The following is a 22,640-nucleotide window of genomic DNA, read 5'->3' as shown; positions in this document are numbered from 1 at the left end:
AATCCAACAAAAGCTCTACTACTAATGTCAAAATAGGCCATTAAAGATAAATCAACTTACGCAGCTCATCGAAATGCGTGTCTGCCCCTTCAGGACCAGGTATGGAACACACAAGCCTGGCTTTCAGAAAAGTTGTCCACTTGTTTATCAAGCTTCTTTGGCCTCCCATATCATTCTAACAAAAATAAAATGAAATTCTTGATTCCTTAAAAAGTAATGGCTTTAACATATGACAGCACACTATGGACTGTGCATCTTCAGTCTACTTCCACAGTTTTCTCTAACCACAACAACATAAAATTCTTTTTTTAGTTTTTTTTTTCCTAAAAGAGTGTAGGAGAGACTTTTTCTAAGACGTTTCTGTAGTTTTTTATCATCTCAGAGAGTGGGAAATTAAAATTTCCTAATTTTACCCACAACTGATTGCAAAGGTCCTACACCAGCTTTTTAACTGGCATGTCTATATCACATGATTTCTTGCTCCCTGTGAGGCTAATTTTTACAATCAGTTGTCCTTCAAAGTTCTTTACAAACCAAATAATAGAACAGAATATTTTGGATAGATTTTGCAAAAACAAGAAAATCTATATTCTTCAGCAGCTTTCAATGTAAATACTGCACTGTTTTCTTTGTGTACACAGTACAGAGAAAAATGCATTCCAGGCAAAACCAGTCATATTGTTCTAATAATCATTGTTACAGAAATATCAGTCTGTCCTCTGACAACAGGTATTTTTTTCATTTATTTTACTAAGCATTTCCAAAACATAAGCACACTTGCCCAAATTTCCTTTAGTCACTGGAGAAAGAAAAAATCTATAAAGGGTCACTTGAAATTTGAACTACCTTTCTGAAGAGTAAGTGACCTTCTACTGACTTGGATCAGCAGAGATGGTGGATTGTAGAAGATGTAAATTTTAAAAAGACAAACCAGGAGTCTGCTTATGTACCTCTTCCACAGACTACATGAAGGACCCTGCTGGGAACAAACAGCAGAACTATTTAGGTTCTGCAAAACCCTTTGGGCCCCAGAATTCTTCATCCTAAAAATGGTAAGGGCAATAATATACCAGCAGGAACCAAGAATTGAAACACTTAGAAGAAATCTTATCACCAGCAGTAGCCTCCCAGCTGTAGGTTCTGAATGGTCCCATGGTCCCAGGGGGTGCCTACTTCTCTCAGTTATAAACTCTGAAGCTTAGGGTATCTGTGTTCCAAGTTTAAGGATCACAAATTTAGCCCTAAATATTCAGCCCCTTCAGATTCATTAGGAGAAATAACTTTTTTGTTAATTCACTTTGCAATCTGAAGGCACAGAACCAGCCACAGTAGGAAACACGGTGGTGGGAATTACATGTCATCACCACAGATTGTATTTGGCCCTTCAGGGATGTATCATACATACTACAGGCATTCAGAAAGATGGCTTTAAGTGCTGAAATCACTTCACAAGGAGTAACACTTCTTTGGTAATGCACTCTAAATCCTTTCCCTTTTCATGTACCTGCTACTTTCAAATAGATTAGCTCAGTTGGAAATGATTCCTGTTAATATATGGCCTTTGGAACTCCTGCTCTTACAAGAATTGCTGCCTCCTCTCTTGATTTCCTGAGGTTCTGCCAAGCCTGAAGCTTTACATCTACCCAACAGATTTATTACAAAGGTGTCAAAACTAGCAGCCTGAAGCCAACAGCTAAAAAATCTCTGCATGTGTGTGTTCTGTTCAAAGGCAGAGCAAACAGATTTTGTGGTGCAGTTGAAACAAAACAACTACAAAGATGCAAGAAAGAATCTTAAAAAAGCAACGACTGTTAAGCTTTTCCTTCCCCTGGCAATTCAGATTAGCTAAGCAAATCTCACATTGCAGGGCTTCCACTTTGATTTCTGGTGGATGCAGTGCAGCATCACAGGAGATGAGATGTCCCTAATTACCTGACTAAAATCAGAAAACAGGAAGAAAGCGTGGAGCAAACGATGGGGATGGAATAGAAGGACTCTTATCTAGTTCCTACTCCAGTCACTGCAGCATTCAGCTTTTGCAAGAGATGGGATGATATGCATTTTTTTTTACCAACCTTAAGTCGTGTTCCACCACAGCATTTTCACAAATTCTTATTTTAAATGTACCAGTAGTTCCACTGAGTTGCTAGAGAGCAGTGTGAACAAAACACTGTGCTCAAAGGAAGCAATGTTAGCAAGTGCTGTGTGAATTAAAGTATAAAATATATGGAATTAAGATGTATCCATATTTCCTTGCTCTCAAGCCAGGACATGATGTTAACCATGTTAGTTGAATTTAAGAGACATTAGAACAGACATTCACTAGGTGTGTTTTACGTATCCAAAAGCTGCCAAAGTAACACTGTACAATTTTTAATGGAGCAAAGGGGATTCATTGACCAGTCAGCATTCCAAGAGCTACCAAGTCCTCCTGAAGCCAGAGAGTGACAAATTTATGGTGCAGAGAGACTGAAAAGACCTTTCACTGATTTAGACAGTTGCTCATGTAATATGCTAACATATCCTTCAACATGCTTCTTCCTACTGCCATGGCTGAGTGAAATAAAAAGTATATTTTACTTAGAAGATACTTTTATTTGTGGTTGTGGGGATTTTAGGGGATTTTTTTGCTTAGTAGCCATATAGTACTCTTCAATTCTATGCGTCATCTCAGATTAATACAGTATCTTTCCTTTCCTACAACATGCCCAGGATTCATTTGGATTGACTGAGAGTGTGCAGGAACTGACAAAGGCCATGATGATTTTATCTACATACAGAATTAGTTCAGACTAAGGAGGTTCAGAAACTATAAATAACATAGGTATGTCTTTGCTCCTCAAGTCTCAAGCAGTATTTATCTTACTGAGCTCTGTAAATTTCTATTTTTTTAATAAAGGGCACCCCTTCCTTCCTCATACTATTTTTGGTGGATATTAGCTTAGTCTTTGACTCATCTTGAGGCTTCAGGTGCTGGAGAACGTGCACTTGTTCTCCTTTCCTTCAGACCATGTTGATGTGTACTCACTCACTTTGCATCACATCTGCCCAGTCTGGCAGAGATTCCTTGGACCCTCATCATTCCTGATTACTGGCCTCTGAGAGGCTGCACAAAGGAAATACTGGCCCAAGTTATTTTTGAGACTGGGCTGCTACAGAAAGAAGACAGTCTCTTTTGCCAAATAGATTATTTAATAGTAGCAGTCTGGAATGAATCACTGATGTGCTCAAATGCTGTGAGCTGGCTGTGGAGCAGGACATAAATATAGCAGGATGTACAGGCTGGGTAGCTGGTGGATTAGAAGAAATGCATGGAAGAGTCAAAATCACCAAAGCAAAGTCCAGTTAGTGCACAGGTGGACAGAAGTAAGGATTAAACACAAAGCCATAGACTACTAAGAAGCCTATTCATCTGATTTTTCCCAAGCAAAGGTTTGCCTCAAGCATGTTTAAGTGATTAACTAGATGTACTGAAATGATTTTTGACAAGAGATACGGTCTGAATACAAAGAACTCTAAATATTTCAGGGAGACTGGACAAGAAGACAGGATAAATTTAAGTGCTGAGAGAAGAAGGCAGCATGAACAAGCCTTTCATTCCAAAAATATGGCTAATCTTGTAACAGCCAACCAGCCTTGAGGATCTGAAATCTTATCTCCCAAAATATCACATCTAAGCACACTGGATTAGCTGTGTTTACTATAAACTCTGTTACTGGACAGATGAAGGCACTTAGGACTGCATATTTCATTTTGAATATAAATATAGCTTTAATTAGCACTTACTGCTTTGTAATCTCACAAGCTATAACAAATACCAACACTTCTGCCTGAAATACCTTCTTTTTAACAGAAAGAAGTGCCTGTAAAATCTTGGTTATTTGTGCTTGCCTGAGATAGAAATGTAGATAATTGTAGAAGGGGGGCTGTTCAATCTGTCACCTGTTGAGGAAATATTACCCTAAAATACCACAAAAAATTCTAACTACAAATTACTTAGATAAATGGGGAAGTAGTCCAATATATAATTGGACTACTTTAACTAACTTTAATAAATCAGGCAGACTCTTGTTTACAGAAATCCTAAATTTATCCCTTTTCAATGAGCTGGTTGCAAAAAACAATTTGCTGGAGTGGGAAATCAGGTTTCTACCAAATTACATTGAGAATTCAAATATCAGATGTCACACTTCCATCAGCGTAGGTCATTTCAGGAAGACTGCTGTTTAAATGGCAGAGTGTAAATTTTGTGAAGTAATTTAAGGTCATATCACGCACCTCTCTTGGGAGTATTCCATGGTAATTTCAGTTTTCTGATCTGCAATTTATATGCAATTAAGCAAAACAACAGGATTTTCAAACCATCTAGCTAAAGATAAGCTCACATGAAAATAAGAGCCATCAGAAAAGATACTGCTCTGTGATCAAGAGATTTAAAAATCAACTTATATTAAAGACTTTCTGTCATATATATTTTCTATTCTGTTGTATCTTATATACTGTATTAATGTAGCTTCATTAAAATGAACAAATGTTAGTCTTGGAATCCAGTAGGCAGGAAAACAGATGGCAAGGAAACTAAAGAACATCTGCATCTTTGGGGATTTAAATCACTTATTTGCTTGTAAGTAACAGTGACAAATTGAACATTAGAACAAAAAGTGCAGTTATCTGAAAAATCAGTCTACATCAAAGATGTCAAACACTGTGATTCATAAAACTTTAAAGACAGTAATTATCCTGAACAGCCTCTAAAAGGGGGGGGAAAAAAAGGAAGAAAAAAAGAAAAAAGACAATGAGTGGAATTTCTAGAAGCAGGTTATTAATTACAGCCAGTGGCAAGATGTGCAAAAGGACTATCCAAAGAGAATTCCTGGCCTGAATAAAAGGAAATGTTGGAGAACAGAGAGGAGAAGTGCTGAAACTGCAAAAGGCCCTGGAGCCTTTCTCTTATTGAAGCTTAGCTATGTGGCAAAGCTAGCAGAAACAAATGGCATCCCCTGAAGCAAAGACTTATATTATGGAGGAAAAAACCTCCAACCCTGTAGCTGACTTTATAAATGGAGAAACAGCCAACAGTGTCCTTTCAACTTCTGTCTTTGGGTTCACAGTTCTTTCTATAATTATTTTGTTTTACTTTATGTATTCTGCCCCCATTCAACTCTGTTAGGTGCCAACCTATCAGAGGAAAGTTAAATTTGTTCCTTTAGGAATTCAGGTGCAAAATTTCTTGTCCAAATCATACTCACGTAGATGAAACTGATTTCCCCTGATTTCAGTCTATGTGTAAAAACATCAAGCCACATGTGAAGTGTGACTTGAGAGAGAATAAAAGCACACTTGCAACACAAGCAAGAGAAAGAAGGCACATGAGACTTCAGAACTTCGACTGCTCTCCTATGGATACATCAAGTAAACTTGGGGAAGTTACTTCTCCTCTGTGTCTGCAGTTCCCATCTGTTCCTGCTCCTCAATCAAGCTCATTTTTATTTCATTCAAAAAGTACTCACACTAAGCATGCATAATTGTTTGGTTCACTATGGAAAATGTTGATTTTTATTTTGGAAAGTATTTAAACATCACACCCAGAAGTTTCTACCAAATTATCTTTGGATGGGATCCACACTGGAAAATCTAACTACACATCAAAGAAAAATTCTGGACTGTTATAAACACACCATGAAAAAAACCCCCAGATCCAGAAACTAACAGGCTCAGGTAAAGACAAGGATGGTTTGAGACAAATAAAAGAACAAAATTAAGCACCATTTTCTTTACCTAGAGGCCATGCAGCAATCCTGCTCAGATTATCTCCAGCAGATGTGCTAGTATTAAGAATATTCCCTTAAACTCTCCAAAGGCTGCCAAAAATTAAATGTACTCTACTATATCCACCATTAGGCTATTCATTCTAATTTCAGTGGGAATCTAAAGTTAGCAAAGTCTTATGGCTGGAGAAATAAAATATGTAATGGGGTTCTCAGGAAAATCTACTTAAAATTTTGAGTATAAACTGTCCATGGTTTATTCCAGTTTATTTGACTTGCTTTTACCTGTCTCTGATCTAAATTTTAATATATACGTAATTAAATGATAGACATACAAAGAAGGATATAAAAAGAGAACAGAACCTTCAGGTTATAAAAGGCATCATTCTTGATAATGAAGCTACAGGCAAGTCAAGTAATTAGATGCATCATGCAATTAATGTCAAACAGGAGATCAGAATTTATGTGATTTGAACAGATTGTCAGCACTGTGAAACTGAAGGAGTATGAGACCCAGCACTGGGATAAACTGGTTTCTTTATGAACAAATAAACTTGAATTTGCCATTCAGAATTTCACATTCTTAAATCAGAATGTCTTGAATTTCAGGTTCCAGGGACTCAGTAGGGCAGAGCTCCCTTTATAGTCAGTGGAAAATATGCCCTTCAGAGAGTGATTTGGGTTGAAGATGGAAGGAACCTTCCTCCAGAAACTAGTTATCTACCTTTACTGAAGGAAGGGAATGCCTGACAATTGGTTTCCTCACTTGGATATATACCAGTGCCTGAAGTCACTTGCATGAGATATTGTGACCACAGCGTTGATAACCACAGGCTGAGAGCTGGGCAGGGCATGAGACCAAAGAACAAAGGTAGGTCATCATCTAAGAGAGTTCTTTAGAATCCAGAGTCCCGAAACTGCATTTACAACACTGTACTCAATAAACAATAGCAAAACTGCAAACCACTTTTTTTTAATAGTAAATGTACTGACAGGGAAAAAAATCCCAGGAAGGTAATTCCATCACATGAGGAAACTTCAAAATCAGAAAGTCATGATTTGCTACCCTTACAGATATTTGAGCACCTGAGCCAAAGCACTCCCAAGTCAGAAACTTCGGATTAGCCACAGGAACTTCACTCCAATTAACTCTAGAGGCTTCCACTTCATACTGACAGTGTCTTATGCAATGAGTCTCTCTAGCAATTAGGATGGCTTCCAGAGTTTGCTTCAGAGGTTGTGCAGCTGCATTTCCATAGTCCAGTTTTTAAAGGTCTGTCTTGACACTTCTTTCTATCTTGCAACTTCTTTCTCACTTTCCCTAAGGCTCAGTAAAATTCAGTCACACATCTTTACATATAAGCATATCCTACATATTTTTGTCTCATCTGTAAAACATGATTTCCCCCCCTCAAAACACCAATTATTGAAACACACCCATGAGGGACAGAAATTTACGAAACTTCCTACACTTATATAACCCTTGCCAATAAGGAAAGCTGTACCAAAAGACCTGACAAAGCCTGATGTTATAGCTCTTAATCCATCACAGCTAGAAGCAGATACTCTATGGAACTGGCCTGTCTCCAATACATCAGCCCTAAAAAATGAAATCATCATAATGAGCATCTGCTTTTCTATATAATTTGAAAACTTTCAAATGGCACATAACGTGCAAATATCAAATTTGGAAGTCCAAGAGCAGCTGGCTGCCGAAAGACTCACAGATGCAAAGACACTCAGTGGGCAAATGAGGTCCAAAGTTGTTCTAGGGATGGCTTCTTCAGAGGGTTCTTAATCATTAATATTGACTAATCAAGAAAAAAAAAATATTTCCCATGGCTGGAGTTGTGGCTAGGCAATATTCTGGTGACAAAGGAGGTATATAAGCATGTAACAGAGGAAGTTAAATCTCGTCTGGAATGAGTTGCCTCCAGAACTGGAAGCAGGATAGCTGCACGAGCATGGCTCTGAGCCCAGACTAATTAGCCCTGCTGAGAACATGTGAACACGGCTATTTGGCTTCCGGGACCTGGCTGAACGGGAAAGCAGGACACTGCCAGGACAGCTCCAAGGGCTTCAGAGAGATCAATTATCTACACAATCCAGAAATATCAATAATGATAATGGGCCAGTTATCCCTAGTCACAGTAAAGGCATGGCTAGACTATATCCAGGACAAGAAAAACACCTCTTAACGTCTACACACAAGCAGCCCTGTGGCAAAGCCCACTGGGGACTCTGGACTTGGAGCTGCAGAGGAATAGCTCCCTCCTGCCATTCTGGGAATACAAATTACTTTAAGCACCAGACGGGAGGCAAGGTCACAGCCTTGAACTCTGCTGATGTTCATGGCTTTGGAAATAAATTACATTACCCAAAGGTGGAATGCAGGGTGTGTCCAGGGCTCTTGACTAAAGAGCTCTTAAAATGATTACATTCCAGTGTGCTTAGAAAGTACAGTTTAACCAAGAGGGCTGTGCCTAATTGCAGTATTCTTTTCCCCAGGTACAGCTTGGTATATATAGGAGTAGAACGGTATTAAAAAAAACCCAAACAAAAAACAAAGAGCTCACTTGTTCCCACTAGAACAAAGGCTGCTTCTGGATACCAAACACTTTGGGAAATATGGGAAAACATCAGGGGCTGAAGTCTGATTTCTTGGCAGTTGAGGTCTCGGAAACCAGCGTCTAAGACTGCACGCTTTAACTTTTGCAATACATCACCAAAACCATTAAAGAGAAGCTTGTAACACAGAAATGCAAACCGCTGTAATAATAAACAGGATTTTCATACTGCAGCAGAGAGACTACTGCTTTTGGCTAATTTCCACTTCATTCCAATAGGATGAGGTTGTAACCATGAAAAGATGTGTTTCTATATAGATAACAAACAAACAAAAGCTCCAACAACTTTCCTCCCTCTTCAAAACCTTTTCTGTGACTCTGCTATGTTACATTTTTATTTCTCCCTTTATATCAGTGGGGAAAATAGAAGGGAAAAGTGGGTCTTTTCTAGGGCTATACTTGTACATATATGAGGTCGTCGATAAATAGAATTACAATTCTGCCATCATTTAGTGGTGAATATGTACAAAAATGTACCTGACTTGCTACTGGACTGCTTAGAGCACAGTGTATGGATGCTGCAATTGTATTTTTTTTTCAAAATCTTCCTCAATATGTAATGAATGTGTCCTGTCTTTATCTGATGCAAAGTGATTCAGCATTGTGGGCTTGAAGACAGTATAGCTGTAACAGCTCATGCCTGTGTTTCTAGAAATAGGAGTAAGTGGATCCATGCTCTTAAGGTTTGTGTGATCATTTAATATACATACGTGTAACTGCATGCATTCTTAAAAAGAAATAAATTTTGCTGGCTGATCTTCAATAGTAATTTTTATTTTTGGTTATGGCCTTACATGAAAAGAAAACCAAAAACCCAAAACAATGCAATTTATATAAGTATGAACGCACGATAAGCAGTATCAGGTATGGCAGATAGGGCAATGACACTTTTTCTGCCTTGCTCAAACCAAAAACAGGAAATGCCATTTGCCATGATAAATGACACAACTGGTTCTGAAAGTGCCTGTTGAAAGCACTTCCTCCCCAGTGCCAGTGATACCCTCAGTGACACAGAACAGATGATGTAAGCCCGAGTGAGGGCAGTGCAGGGGCTGCGCTCCTGCAGCTCAGGCTGCAGGGCACTGTGTGCGGATGGTCTGGTGAGCAGGACAAGTGACAGCTGTTGGACCCTGGGCAAAGAGCTGCCAGCACGAGCACTGCAGTCTTCTGAGTCTGAAAGTAGCTGGGAAAAGGGAATGCTTTCCAGAGAAAATTTTCCCTAAGGGAGGGGATCACTGAGAGACCATATTGTTGAACCCTTGAAAACCAGACAAAGAATAGGCTGCATTGACTAAGCTTCTTATTAAAAACAAAGCCTATTCTAATTTCAGCATGTGTTTCTGGCATTAATGGACAGGAGCCCTAAGGCATGGTGAGGCAGAGAGCAATCAAGTTCTAGTAGAAAAAAACTGTGTTTACACCAAGCAAACTACTTCAGAAATTGCCGAGCTCCTCCCATTTACTGTTATTCTCTGATTAACAGGGAAAGAAGGCAAAGGCTTAACTTTGTGAAATACAGATCACATTAATGAGACAGTGCAAGCAGAAATAGTTGGTATCAGTTGTTGTAATCAAAGGCATTGTTCCCGTGTCAGTGACAATTAAGCACAGCAGATGGTTCCATACCACAGCACAGATCCAAAATATCTGAGTCCATGAACAGACAAGTCTATTTGCATATTTAATTTATATTAAATACCCATAATAATTCTATTTTACTATAATAATTAGCAATTTATTTTTTTTAATTTGTTGGTAATTACAACAAATATCATAAAAAGCAGAAGTCTGGATTATCAAGAGAATTCAGCAACTAGTGGGAAGTGTAAATAAAGAAGATAGTGTACAACTATTAATAATAATCACCTTGCTTATCAGTTTTCATTGTTTTGGTTTGACTACTAAAAATAAAATTCATTACATTTTTCCTGTTAACATGAGTACTCTACAAATTCATTCTCATTTGAGGTATGATTATACACAGTCATTAGGATTTCCTTACAATACATTTGCTTTTATTATGATAGCTTATCTCGCTTTTTCTCTAGGTAAAGGATGCTGGTTTTCTCTAGCCAATATATCTTAGTTTACTATACTCTCTCATGTGTCTTGGCTTGAAAATGCTGTCTATCAATTTCTCCTAATGCATTAAGTGCTTTCTCATAATCAGCAAATGCCATGTCTAGCAGCAAATCATAAATGTTTGCATTTCCATTCTGCCATTAATCACTCTGCTGTGAAATACACACTGAAGATTATCCATTCGTTCATCTGACTAAAATCCTACTAGAGACCTGATTTATGAATGAATGTTTTGTTATCTTAACACTTTAGGTCAAGGACAGAAGTGTGAAATGGCTGTAGCCACTGAAATCTCAGCTGGAGCTGGGAGTTTGCTGGACTGCAGAGCAGCTGTAGATTTACACATCCATACACTTGTCCACTCTTCAGTGTGTGTCCACAGCTGAATGAGTGCTCTTCTCCCAGACACATCTTACTGCAAATCACAAATGCTTTTTTTCATGTACTAGTTTTCAAGTTTCTTGAGAAACTGCCAGCAGAGTCACACTGCTCAGAAACTGCAAGTCACTTAAAGCTTCTGAACAAAATCATGGAAATGTACCTACCTGTGTGACTGCTGTGGTGTTGTTGATATTTGATTTATCACGAGATAAACATTTGCTTAAAGCTTATGTTTACTATGTTACTAATATGAAGGCAGCTTTCAAGTTCCATTTTCCTGACTTTTACCAGTAATTCCTGAGGACCCAAAGACAGGATGGGAGCACTTCCACTGACTGCTTCTGTTACTAGAGAATAGAGGAACAGAATGTCCTAAGGCACAAGGGAGTGGATAGAGTGTGTTTGACACGGAAGTCTACTGACCCTTCTGCCATTGTGGGTAGAGAGGCCTCAGTAAAACCATCAGGCTGCTAAAGAACAAACTACACTGACTGCTGTCTTCATGTGCAGGAACTGGTTTTTTTTCTTCTCATCTTTTGAGGAGGCTTCTGCCCTTGACAGAGATCCAAGAAGAGTGTAGTTGGTGAAAGCCTGAGTCTGTATATACCATTGGGGCACAAACCTTTCATAAAGGGCAAACCCAAGCAGAATGAAGGAGAAAGTGAAGGAGTAATCATCTAAAAGAGGTCAGGCACCAGCCAAATGAACTTCTTATATTGCAGGAGACCAGGGGTCTGGTTCCTCCCAGTCAATGGGTCAAGGATTGCTCATCTTTCCAAGGGAGGAAACCTCCAGGCAGATGTGGGTGTAGCTCAGAAACTGTATACTTTCTTAGCCTCCCCTCACTCCAGCAGGTTATCAGGAATGTGCAGAAACAAATCACTGACCCCAGCTCCCAGTAAGGCCCAGGAATGGTGTAGAAGGGCCAAGATGAAACTTTTAAGTCCATGCATCAGCGGGCACTTTCCACAAAACCCCAAATACCTTGCATATGTACAAAGTGTGTACACTTTGACTCATCCATCCTCACTGGAAGCTCATGAAACAAAGCACTACATTGTTGCATTGAAAGTCAATAGTTTGCTGGTTGGACACAGGATTATAATTTATAAACATATTAACTTTTTAGAAGAGGTACACCGTCAACATCAAGTCTAGTTTTTGAAAAGTAAATTTCAATGTCATTAGTAATCTATGTTCAGAAAAATTACTATAATGGCTCATTTGGTAACAAAGGGGAAAACACACTTCTCACAGAAATAAACCAAACTTGCTTAGTTTTTATCAAAAAGATAGGAGTCCTCACCTTACAAACTCTGCCCACTCTGGAAAGGATTGTCTTGTCAGATGTGCTACTATCTTGTGATATTTCTCGAAAAAAGAAGTAGATTTTATCATCATCTGGGTTATAGGTATCTGGGATAGGAAAAGTTCCAATGAATTTTGCTCCTAGAAATGAAAAAAAAAAAAAAGGGGGGGGGTTAAAAATCTGAAGAAAAGCCTTAGTATTTCTTAAATCTCTGCATTTATGTTACAACTTCCAGTGAAATAAAACCATTATATAGATATGTAGCAGCAAGTTTCTTACTAACTTCAAGTGAAAACCCCCATGAGTCTCAAGTATTTACTCTTAGGCTGATGTTTCTGTGTATAGATTTTATTACCACTTGCAAAAGTATGCAGCACTGGTTATCATTCTCTGTTTGGAAATAGAGAAACTCAGTACAAAGTACTGCCTACACAAATCTACCTTACTGCTCCTGCCACCAAAATGAAGCGAAGTAAATTTTCTGAAATCATCTGGTAGAATTTAAATTAATTTAAATACTCATTGCAGCAGTTATAAATACAGAAATATACTACTGTTTACTAGAGATAGCTTGCAAAGAAATGTTTCCCATGTATCTGTGATACAGCAATCTTACTGACTATATCTACTAAATCCAACACAGTGTCACACTGGGCAGTTAGCAACAGTTAGCCAGTTAGCACAGCAAACTTCAAAAGGGATTGGTCAATCTAAAAGGATGCAGTTCCTTGTGCTTGAAAACAGATTGGCTACATCAGTGTAATTGTTTGTCTGGGTTATTTAAATCTGATTTTTTTGTAAAAAAATGCCTTGTCATGGCATGCAGGGCAATTACATTATCTGGTCTTATTTAAGGCAAGCATAGCTGTCTGCCTGCATCTTACAGGCATGCTTAGTGGGCTAAGACGTTCTTCACTGTTCCCAATCCCCCTCATCCATGGTCTCAAATCCTGCTGTATCTGCTCACTGGTTGAGTGCTTTTGTTTTCCTTTTAATTTTGCACTAAAATCAGAAATTGAAGGGTCCATGACTGCAGCAGAGCATGCAACAATCCTGCCTTGCACAAGTGAACCAGCTACTTGAGGCAGTGATTTTTAAGACATTCCCCAGTGTGCTACAATAGATGAGCTCTCCTGAGGGCACTTGGATCAATGACGTTTTTCTTTAAACAGAAGTGGTTATACAAATACAGTGCAAAGAGACCCTTGACTCTAAAATACATTCTTTCAGCAATAAAATACACAGTCTTTGTCCCCCAGTATCAGGTAGGCTGCAGTAGAAAGCAATAAGGAGGGTGGTGTAAGGAGGCAGAGCAAACAGAGCACACTGTTTATATGGGGGAATACTATTATCAGCTTTCAGTATATCTTCATGCCTTTGTCCTTTTCATAATGATTGTTACTTTATATTAGCCTTGAGGAATTTTCACCATGAACTCTACAGTACACATAGATTAAAAAGAGAGTCCTTGATTCAAAAGTTTGCAGTCTGAGACAAAGGGCTTGAGACAAAATGGGATGTGTTTAAGTGCTCAGTGTTTAAGTGTCACCTTTGTGACAAAAGGATAAATTTATGGGTGAAAATAGCCACACTGCTGCTTCCATTTTAAACCTTTCTGGCATTCATTCAAACCATTTCTAGAGAATGGTGTCAGCAGAAAAAATGAAATGATGCAGCCATCAAGATCTATAAATTTAAGTTAGGATTTCAAAATGAGCTTGAGGGAAATATTCAGTTACCCCTCAGGGCCTGTAAGGCTACTTTGAAGATCAGATCTCTAAGCATGAATAAATACATAAGAATGCTTCCAGTACAGTTTCTCAAATATGTGGTCAGCAAATAGCCATTTAAGAGGATAACTGTGAAACTCTTCTATACCATGTTTTTGAAAGTCACATCCTCTTTTTTCTTAATCTACATTCACTGTACAAAACACTGTATGTATGGGGCACTGAAAATTAAACTTCATTTTGCAAGCCAAATGCAAAAATAAATGTCTCAATACCAATTCCTGGAACAGATTTAGAAAAATCTTTAACTAATTAAAGAAACACAAATATTTAACAATTTTAAATCACAATTGAAAACACTGAAGTTGAAAGTCAAATCCAAACAGATATGCATTGCAAAAGATATGAAGAAGTGAAAATAATTAAATGGAAGAGATGATGATCTCAAAAGCACATAATGTTCTACAATTGAGTTCTTTGTCTCATCTTTTCTAACCCATCTATCCAACACATAAATGTGCATTTAAACTAACAGTGAATTAGGCTTTTGGATCCTTTGTATGGGAGAAAAAACTAATGATGATGATCTAAAACTAATGTTTGTTCTCCTGTAGACAGAGCTATCTCCCCCCCCACTGCTATTTGCTTCAGCAGATTTTCCCACATATTAAGTTCATGGCTAGACTGTATGTAACCAATCCAGAGATTAAAGACATCATGAGCTCTGGCAATAGATGGCACACATGTTGCTTTTGCTATTTTTTGACCTGGTGGGAAAAGCTGATACAGCTGGTTCTTCACTGCTGGGTTAGCTGTTGGTTACCTGCTGGCCATCACCCCCTTCTGAAACCAGCAGTGATTTTTGGCAGTGCAACCTATGGAGAATTTAGGCTCAGAAAAAGAGAACCACAAAGGTTCAGGCTGTCCCAGAATATAAAGAAATGAAAAAGCAACCCGAAACAGTGGGAAGCAGCACCTCTGTGTAGATGGGCTGCCAGAAATTAGTGGCATGACAGAATACAAAGGACAGTGCTTACCTCATTTACCATAACCACCTAGAAGTCGAACTCCTAACCCATTCTCAGCCAGGCCCTCTCTCAGGGAGGGACAAAGTGACAATGAATAATCCTATTTTAAGACAGATTCCTACAATAGGTGGGTTGAATCACCCTCTGGAAGTGTCACTTCTGTCAGTAAATTACAGAGGCAAGCGAAAGGACTGAGCTCAGACAGGATGCTAGCTTTTGCCTTTTAGAGCTAAGGGAGCTGAATCCTGTCCAAAGCTCACAGAATATAAAGAACTCATTGCCTCCAAGACTTTGCCCTGGAAAAGACGACTAAATTGCTATGAAAAAAGTGAAAAGGAAAAAAAAAAAAGAGATGAATGCAATTCAAGGAAGCCCTCGTTCCAGCTATGGCCTTCTCTTCCTAAGAAGAGGGAGGAACATGCAGCTGTTCAGTGGATGTCTGTGTGCAGGGCTGGCGGGTGCTCTCCTGTGCCCACAGGGCTGCCATGGGACAGACTCGGTTCCAGGGGTGGCTTTGCCATCCGGACAGGAGCCCCAGCCCCACGTGCCCGTCCCTGGGCGAGGCAGCTCCGGTGAGCGGCTGTGGGAACGCGTTCCCCAGCCCCGCTCCCCTCTGCACAGTGCCGCTCCTGCGGGAGTGCGAGCACTGTGAGCCTGAGTCATGGGAAAGATTAGCTGCCTTCCTCCTGTCCCCCTCTGTGGAGCTGCTATTCAGTCACTGAGATTAGGACATGTCTTAATTAGTCAAGATAGAGATGCCCTGCAAGGAACTGGAAGGTATCCCACGCATTTTTCTCTCAAGCTTTGTCTTTACCTCCCTTCCCTCAGGGAAGGATAATTTTGTTTCCAGAAACAGAATAAGACTAAACTTTAAAAATATTAAGGTGCATTATAGCAAAACTTCCTTGGCCTTCTGGAAGAAAACAAGCTGTACATTTTATGCTTATCCTAAGTAAAACATGAGTCATGCATGGTAATAATTTATTTCCAGTGGTACAATTATTCAAGTATGTACAGCTTTTCCTGGAGGTCTAACACTTGCTTGGTAAATGGGCAGTAGGATAAGGGAAGAAGGGATTTAGATGAGATGGGAGTTTTAAGCCTGAAATCAAGTAAATATTTTCTTTATACCAATATTGGCTGAAAGCACAAAAGTATGTAATTGGTAACATTACACAATAAACTAGAAATATATTGGCCACCCTATGGCTCATTGCAGAAATGATGCCGTCATTTCAAGTTGCACTTAAAATTTTCTCCAGCCTTAAAAGGACTGTTTCAAAATATTTAAAGCAGCTAGTTTATGTCTATGCCTCTTAGTATAACACTGAATGGATTGTGTTTGTGAAGTCTTAGACAGAATTGTGGCTGTAGGGTTTTATATGGCTGGAAACAAGGTAAACCTGAAGAATATATAGGGTCTTCAGTGTTTATACAGTGTGGGGCAATTTTCACCTCACGGTCTAGCACACTAAAGCTGTTTTTCAGACCCAGACATATTAATATACTCTTTTCCTTAGAAAAGTTTCACAAATACAGACGCTTTAAGTGAAAACAGAATAAATCATGAAACAATCTAAATCAGAGAGGAAAGGCAGACTCCCCCCCAACTAAAACATCTAAATATTTCTCAAACCTACAGTTTATTCTGTTTTCTTGTACTGTTCCCTTGCCTCAAACTTCTCATGATGAAACAATAAAAAGAGAAAAAAATATTTTGAACAGTATTTTTAATCTACAAGTTCTTTTGGACTGGGAACTGAACCCTGTAATGCTCATCAACGTGGATCTACACTAATGATAACACCAGATGCCACTCAAGGCCAAACCACAGTAAATCTTTGTTTTCAGCTTATTATTGCATCCCTTAGGAAAGCAGCTACCCAGCCACCTTTCCATGCTGAGCATCTGCAGGCCATCAGTGATAAAACTGGATATGCAGTTGCATGGCTAATTAGAATTAGAGAAGTGAATGCTGGAAGGACCCATCCTGGTCCATATCACAGCCCATTTCTGCTCTGCACTGCACAAGGGCTGTGTGGAAACGAGAGAGGGATGAGATAGGAGAGGTGAGACAAGAAAGATTTTCGGCACAGGAAATGAAATTGGGTCAGCAAAGTCAGACATGAGATTCTTCTATCTCCTATTTGGAAAGGTAAACATGGCTTTTAAGTGGCTTTTTCTTTTTCTCCTCATCTCACAGCAGAAATTTTGGTGTTCTGAAGGTATGTCAAGATAGAAATTTAAGGCAACAATAGAGAAGAAGGAAGAGAAGGGGTAGGGAAAAAGTAAAACCAAAAACATTTCCTCTTGTCAAGGTCTCAAAGAGTTAAGAGGCAAAATTATCCCTTTTAGAAGCTGTCTGCTGGGAAGCCAACTTAACCCTGTGGTCAGCAGGCCCTGGCTTTGCACTGCACCCATAATAGTTACACAGGCATCCTGAGCCAGGGCCAGTGTTGCCACATCTTTAAAGCCAGTTGACAGCAAAAAGGGGGATGCTTTAATTGAGCAGGGTTAGCTTGTGAGTGAAGTTTTCCATGTTACTCTGTGTGTGGTTTGAGACTGGCTGGGTGCAAATGCAGCCAGTTTTTTAGAGGGTTTACTAGCTCACAATGTTTTTTAACGGGCAAGAAAAAGCTGTGTTTTGCTTGGGAAGCTATTTTAGTGTGCCCTTAGTGGTTTTAAAATGATTCTCAAAGCAACAAAGGGTATTTTTCCCCTAAAAAAGGAAAATTAAAAAAAAAAAGGACCTTCTAACAAAAAATTCTAGTCTGTCGCTTCAACATGCTATGCAGAACAGCTTTTAATGAGTGATTGAAAAAAACAGTTTAAAAAAATTATTCCAACAAGACTGGATATAGAAGCATTTAAGTCATGATATTACTTCAATTGTAGGATTATACACAGATATACAGATTAAAGACAGAAACTATGAATAGGTCTTATGCTCCCACTCTTCCCTTAATTAGCATTTTCACCTCTGTGACTTTTCTCAAGTGCATTTCTGCTCCACTGAGCTTTTTTAAAAAAGTCTACGTAATCCAAAGACTCCATGATACAATATCTATATTTATAGTTACTGGACATATATTTATATAAGGAAAGAGCTATTAACTTCAAAGAGGCAGGGACAATGCAAATGACAACAGCATATGTTTGGGATCTTACCAGTAAGCCAGTAATGTTCAGAAATGTCAGTTCTGATGTAATGGTGGTCGTGAGAAGGGCCCAGAGAACGTGTCAGAGCAGTGTCTTTGCCAAGGAAATCAGAAGCTGTTCCAGCATAAAGATATTCATCTGCAAATGAAAAAGAAATAGGGCTCCTACAGCTGTGCCACCACTATTAACATTTTGTTGGGTGAACAACATCCTGTGTTTAATTGGTCAATAAACAAATTTAATGCTTTAAAATATTACTGGTTCATATTTTAACAGGTTATTTTGGTTCTGTAAATTTACTTACATTTAAATAAGAGTGATATTTGTAATTATATGTCTGAGAAGTAACACAGTCAAAGTCTAATTTTCAGATCTTTCAGGTACTCAGAATAGTAAATTTCCTGGTCTTTAATGGATACTGGGTTCTTAAGGGTATAAAGGTCTATTTAATCTGAATGTAATTAATCCCATGTACCTGGGAGCCATGGTGAGAGCATGGCTACCTGTCCATTCCAGCTACCTCCTGTGTCCCAGGACTGCCATAGCCCCCATGGCTTTGCTGCTCCTGAGCTAGAAAAACAGGATGGATGCTTCCCCACTGGAATGTTGCAGATTGGCCCATTCCTGGAGCAAGGATCTCCATCCAACACTTAATTCACAAAGAGGAATTCTGGCACTAACTCAGGGAATTTGTGTTAATAGCAGAAATATGGCTACAGACACAAATCATCATCATTTTAACACAGAGTGAACTTTCTAAAATAAATGACACATCTTGCTTGAATAAGGCAGCCATAATTTTCCTCACAAGGACACTGTATCTGTAATACAGTGCTTGCTGCAATTGCAGTCACTATTTGCTCTTCTGTCCCTTTTGCGAGCAATGAAAATGCTAAAAAATGCACAGTATTTTCTGTTTCCCTTCAGATCTCAGTACTTTTCAAAAAGAAAACAAAGAAAAAGGCCTTTTTTTTCCTTTTTTACCATATAGTGCATTTTGAAATATTCCTTTTTTTCTTTAAAGTAACAAGCTTTATTGGTTGGAAGAGGGTTTATTTTTTTGTTTAATGACTTGCAGAAATAAATCTCTTTAATTCATAAAAACAAAAAAGTTCATATTCATAAATTATAATCTCATAAAAAGCTATATGATACATAAAAATCCCCTTCCAAAAGTTTCTTATCCAGGTTTTCTGATACTCCTGGGTTGAAACATTTCACAAGATCTTTTAGAGAGAGGCCTTTGTTGAGAGTGAATGCAGAATAAATACCATTCAACACTGATGTTTGTGCTTTCATTTGCGAAAGATGTAAATGCACTTAAAAAATAAGATCAAGGGGGAAAAAAATCAACAAACCAACCCACAACCCATGATCCACAAGCACTTTATTTAGCCAAAAAAGATCTATCATCTTTCTTTTTACCTCATTATTATTGTTACTTCTGTATTATTTCCATGACAGTTGTGGAAAGCACATCTTTCAGACAGCATGTTGCCTTTGTAAAGAAACAATAGTGCATTCTGAAAGGTATTTGTCATAATGAGGAATGGGCAGGGTAATTGGTGTTTGCTAACTGACAGGCACTCTGTGATCGATACATCTGAAGGGCCAACAGAAATGCTCCATCCTTGCTTAGGCTCTGCTGACAAGGCATTTTCAGCACTTCTCTCAACATTTGGTATCTCTCATTCCAAGTTCCTGTTATGTCCTGAACAGTTTTGGTGAGTGGTAGTTTGTAATAGAGGATGGATGATGAGCAGGTGATTTTTCAGTCAAGAAAACTAGTTTTTCAAATTTATCCATGGGATTTACTTGAAGTCATAAGTCATGTAGTACTGAGATCAGTTATTTCTACAAAGAATGAGAATTACTCAGTTGCATTAACTTACACGTGTAAGTGAAAATATAGTTAGATATTACTTAGCTCATAAATGTAGAACTGAATAAGAACTTTTGTCCAAAGGATGTAAGTAATCTTTATTGCCATTTGGCAGATAAACAAAAGTAGCTAGAGAGGAGTGACATGCCAAAGTTACTCTGCTCATTAGTGGCAGAGATGGGAAATGATCTCACCTGAGCTCCAGGGCAGCATCTTATGCATGAACTATATTGCTCTGCTAGTTCACTTGGGAATAAGGTAAACATGCAAAGATAGACCAAAAACACACTCTCTGGTCAGGCCTGTAACTCTTCACAGTGCTCTCTGTATGTTATTGTGAAGCACTTGACACCAGCCACAGTCAAAAAAGGGATACTAGAATAACCTGACCATTAATTTTATCTAGCTCAAAAATTTTTATGTAGCAAAGCTCATGCTTTAGGTAGCTAAAAGACAGCAGCTTCTTCATTTCACAAGATTTAACAGAACAGGCAAAGCATGAGAGTGCTACTGAAATTAGGCAATACTATAATAAATCACAGAGTTCTACTGCTTGAATGAAAAAAAATTAAAGAAAAAATTAGTTAAAGTTTTCTGGAACCTCATTTTAAAAATAGACTTCACAGTCATTAAAGAGTACTAGGGGTCTCTGAGAAGAATAAGCACAGGCTTTAATCTATTGTTTTTAATAAAGGAAGTCCTGCCCCATCTGTAGGGTCAGAATCACAAATCATCTATCTTATTATCTGAGAATAAAGACTGAACATTAGTCATATTCTTTTTATAACAGAGTGACCGATACTTCAAAGCATTGTCACCACTGCTCTTTGGCTGTAAATGAAAACGTCATGGTGCTTCACTCTTATCTTGTATTCATATGCTTGACAGACAAGTTAAATGAAAATTGTCCAAAGCTATGAACCAAACCATGACAAAAGTAGCTCTTATAGTGATTTGAAATCCAGAGGTCAAGCTGACATTCCTCGGCCCCAAATGTCAGACCACACAGTGCTGTGATGCACGCAGCAGGCAGAGTGCACTATCTTGTTCCTCGGCTCCCAGCTTCAGAAGTGGCTACTCGAGTAAATAGAAACCTCAGAAACGTATTTATGGAAATAGTGCATGTCAGCAGACTTCAAAGGGCAGAACATATTGATAATTGCAGAAAGAGGCCCACAAGGGCTTCAAACGCTCTCTGTCCATGTGGGTTTTTTTGTTATCCTCTTAAAGGAGCAATGACTGGGTGAGGTTGAAACCGCCTTCCTGCGCGGCTGACAGAGGCTTCACAGCCATTCTAATGCCTGTTTCCATTTCTGCCCTTCCAGCTCTCTGGTGTCTGCAGTCTGAAGGCTTCCCCAGCCCTGAGAGCACAAACCAGCTCTGGAAACATGACCAGTGCCAGAGGAGCTTCAGCAGTGACATCAGCTGAGCCCCTGGGCTCGCAGCAGAGCCACCACAGGTCCGAGGGCAGCACCTGGCTCTGGTGGCTCCTTACCTGCCATCACTGAAGCAAACGGCTGCTGGGGATCGAACGGGCATTTCAACCTGCCAGACTCCAGGTTCTGGGTATCCAAACGGAACACCATTTCCTGAGAATAAACACAAATTCATTACCCTGGTGTGGCTACAGAGAAAAACTCACTTAGATGTTAGCCTGCCCTGCTAATGTACAAAGTGAAGGTGTGTTAGATCATGCAGCTGTCATCTCAGCATTGATGTTTACAGTCTGTGTCTGGTTTATATCTGGATTTTTTCACTCTGTGTTTTACTGTATCCTGGTCACTCTATCGTAAACACAAATCTTTGAAAAAATACAATTATTTTCAGAAAAAAAAGATGCGTTGTTCGTTTCTACTCCAATTAAAAGCTGGATTGTACTTAAAAGGCACTGACTTCTATCTGGAAAAGTGCTGATAGACTGTGTTGCAACAGGAGACCCTGAAGGGATTCTGGCTGACTCTGAAATTTCTCCAGGGACTGCTGAATAATGTTCACAACAGACACAGTTCAGACCCTTTTAAAAGGAAAGCAGCATATGCTCTCTCTTATTATTTTTAACAAGGCTAAAGATACAAGAGCTATCAGAATAGTTTCTTCTTTGTCATTTCCAAATACAGTATGATTAATTCCTGGGCCACAGAACAAGGGCATAGAGGAAGATAATGAAAGTAAGTTATTCAAAAATTATTGCCGATATTTTCAGTGAGCAATCAACAACTCGATTCCTGTAGGCATCTATTTGAAACTTTATTATAGTTTTGAATTGTCAAGAAGGAATCTTTTACTTGCTCCTTAAGTAAAGAAAGTACAGTTAACCTGAAATCCATAGTGAAGGCAAACTGATAGCTGAGAGGAGTAAAGAGAACTCTCTGCAGGTATAGAGACTTCAGAATTGTGCTGCCATTAAGAGAAGGAAGATTGCTTACAGAAGTGCTGTTAACGTACTTTCCTTTAACATGCTATCCTACCTACGCTGGTATTTAAAATCCCACTAGTGCTCAGAAATCTAATCAATGTATGGTAGAGACAAAAATTTAGAAGCTAGTTAAAAAAAAAAATAATCAAAACATCTCCAGGATTTAAATTATTAAAAATAGGTGATTTTAATTATTTTAATTATTCCATATCTCTGCCTTGCAAGAGGCCAGGAGAGTACAAATGACAAGCAAGTTAT

At 38.8% G+C, this 22,640-nt stretch overlaps 1 protein-coding gene across 2 annotated transcripts in view; it reads right to left on the bottom strand.

Annotated features, from left to right (window-relative positions):
• Positions 1-22,640, bottom strand: part of SEMA3D (semaphorin 3D) — a 134,957-nt gene that overhangs the window by 35,566 nt on the left and 76,751 nt on the right. For both annotated transcript variants that reach the window (XM_015627970.3, XM_015627969.2), the window contains exons 6-9: positions 21,462-21,555; positions 18,094-18,222; positions 12,165-12,307; positions 61-175 (exon numbers count right to left, since the gene is read on the bottom strand). In XM_015627970.3, the coding sequence (XP_015483456.1) occupies positions 61-175; positions 12,165-12,307; positions 18,094-18,222; positions 21,462-21,555 (481 nt within the window). The remainder of the gene's footprint in view (positions 1-60; positions 176-12,164; positions 12,308-18,093; positions 18,223-21,461; positions 21,556-22,640) is intronic.

Source organism: Parus major, chromosome 1A (assembly GCF_001522545.3).
Source record: "Parus major isolate Abel chromosome 1A, Parus_major1.1, whole genome shotgun sequence".
In the NCBI taxonomy this organism is placed as follows: Eukaryota; Metazoa; Chordata; class Aves; order Passeriformes; family Paridae; genus Parus; species Parus major.
This window is presented reverse-complemented; position numbering and strand designations above follow the sequence as displayed.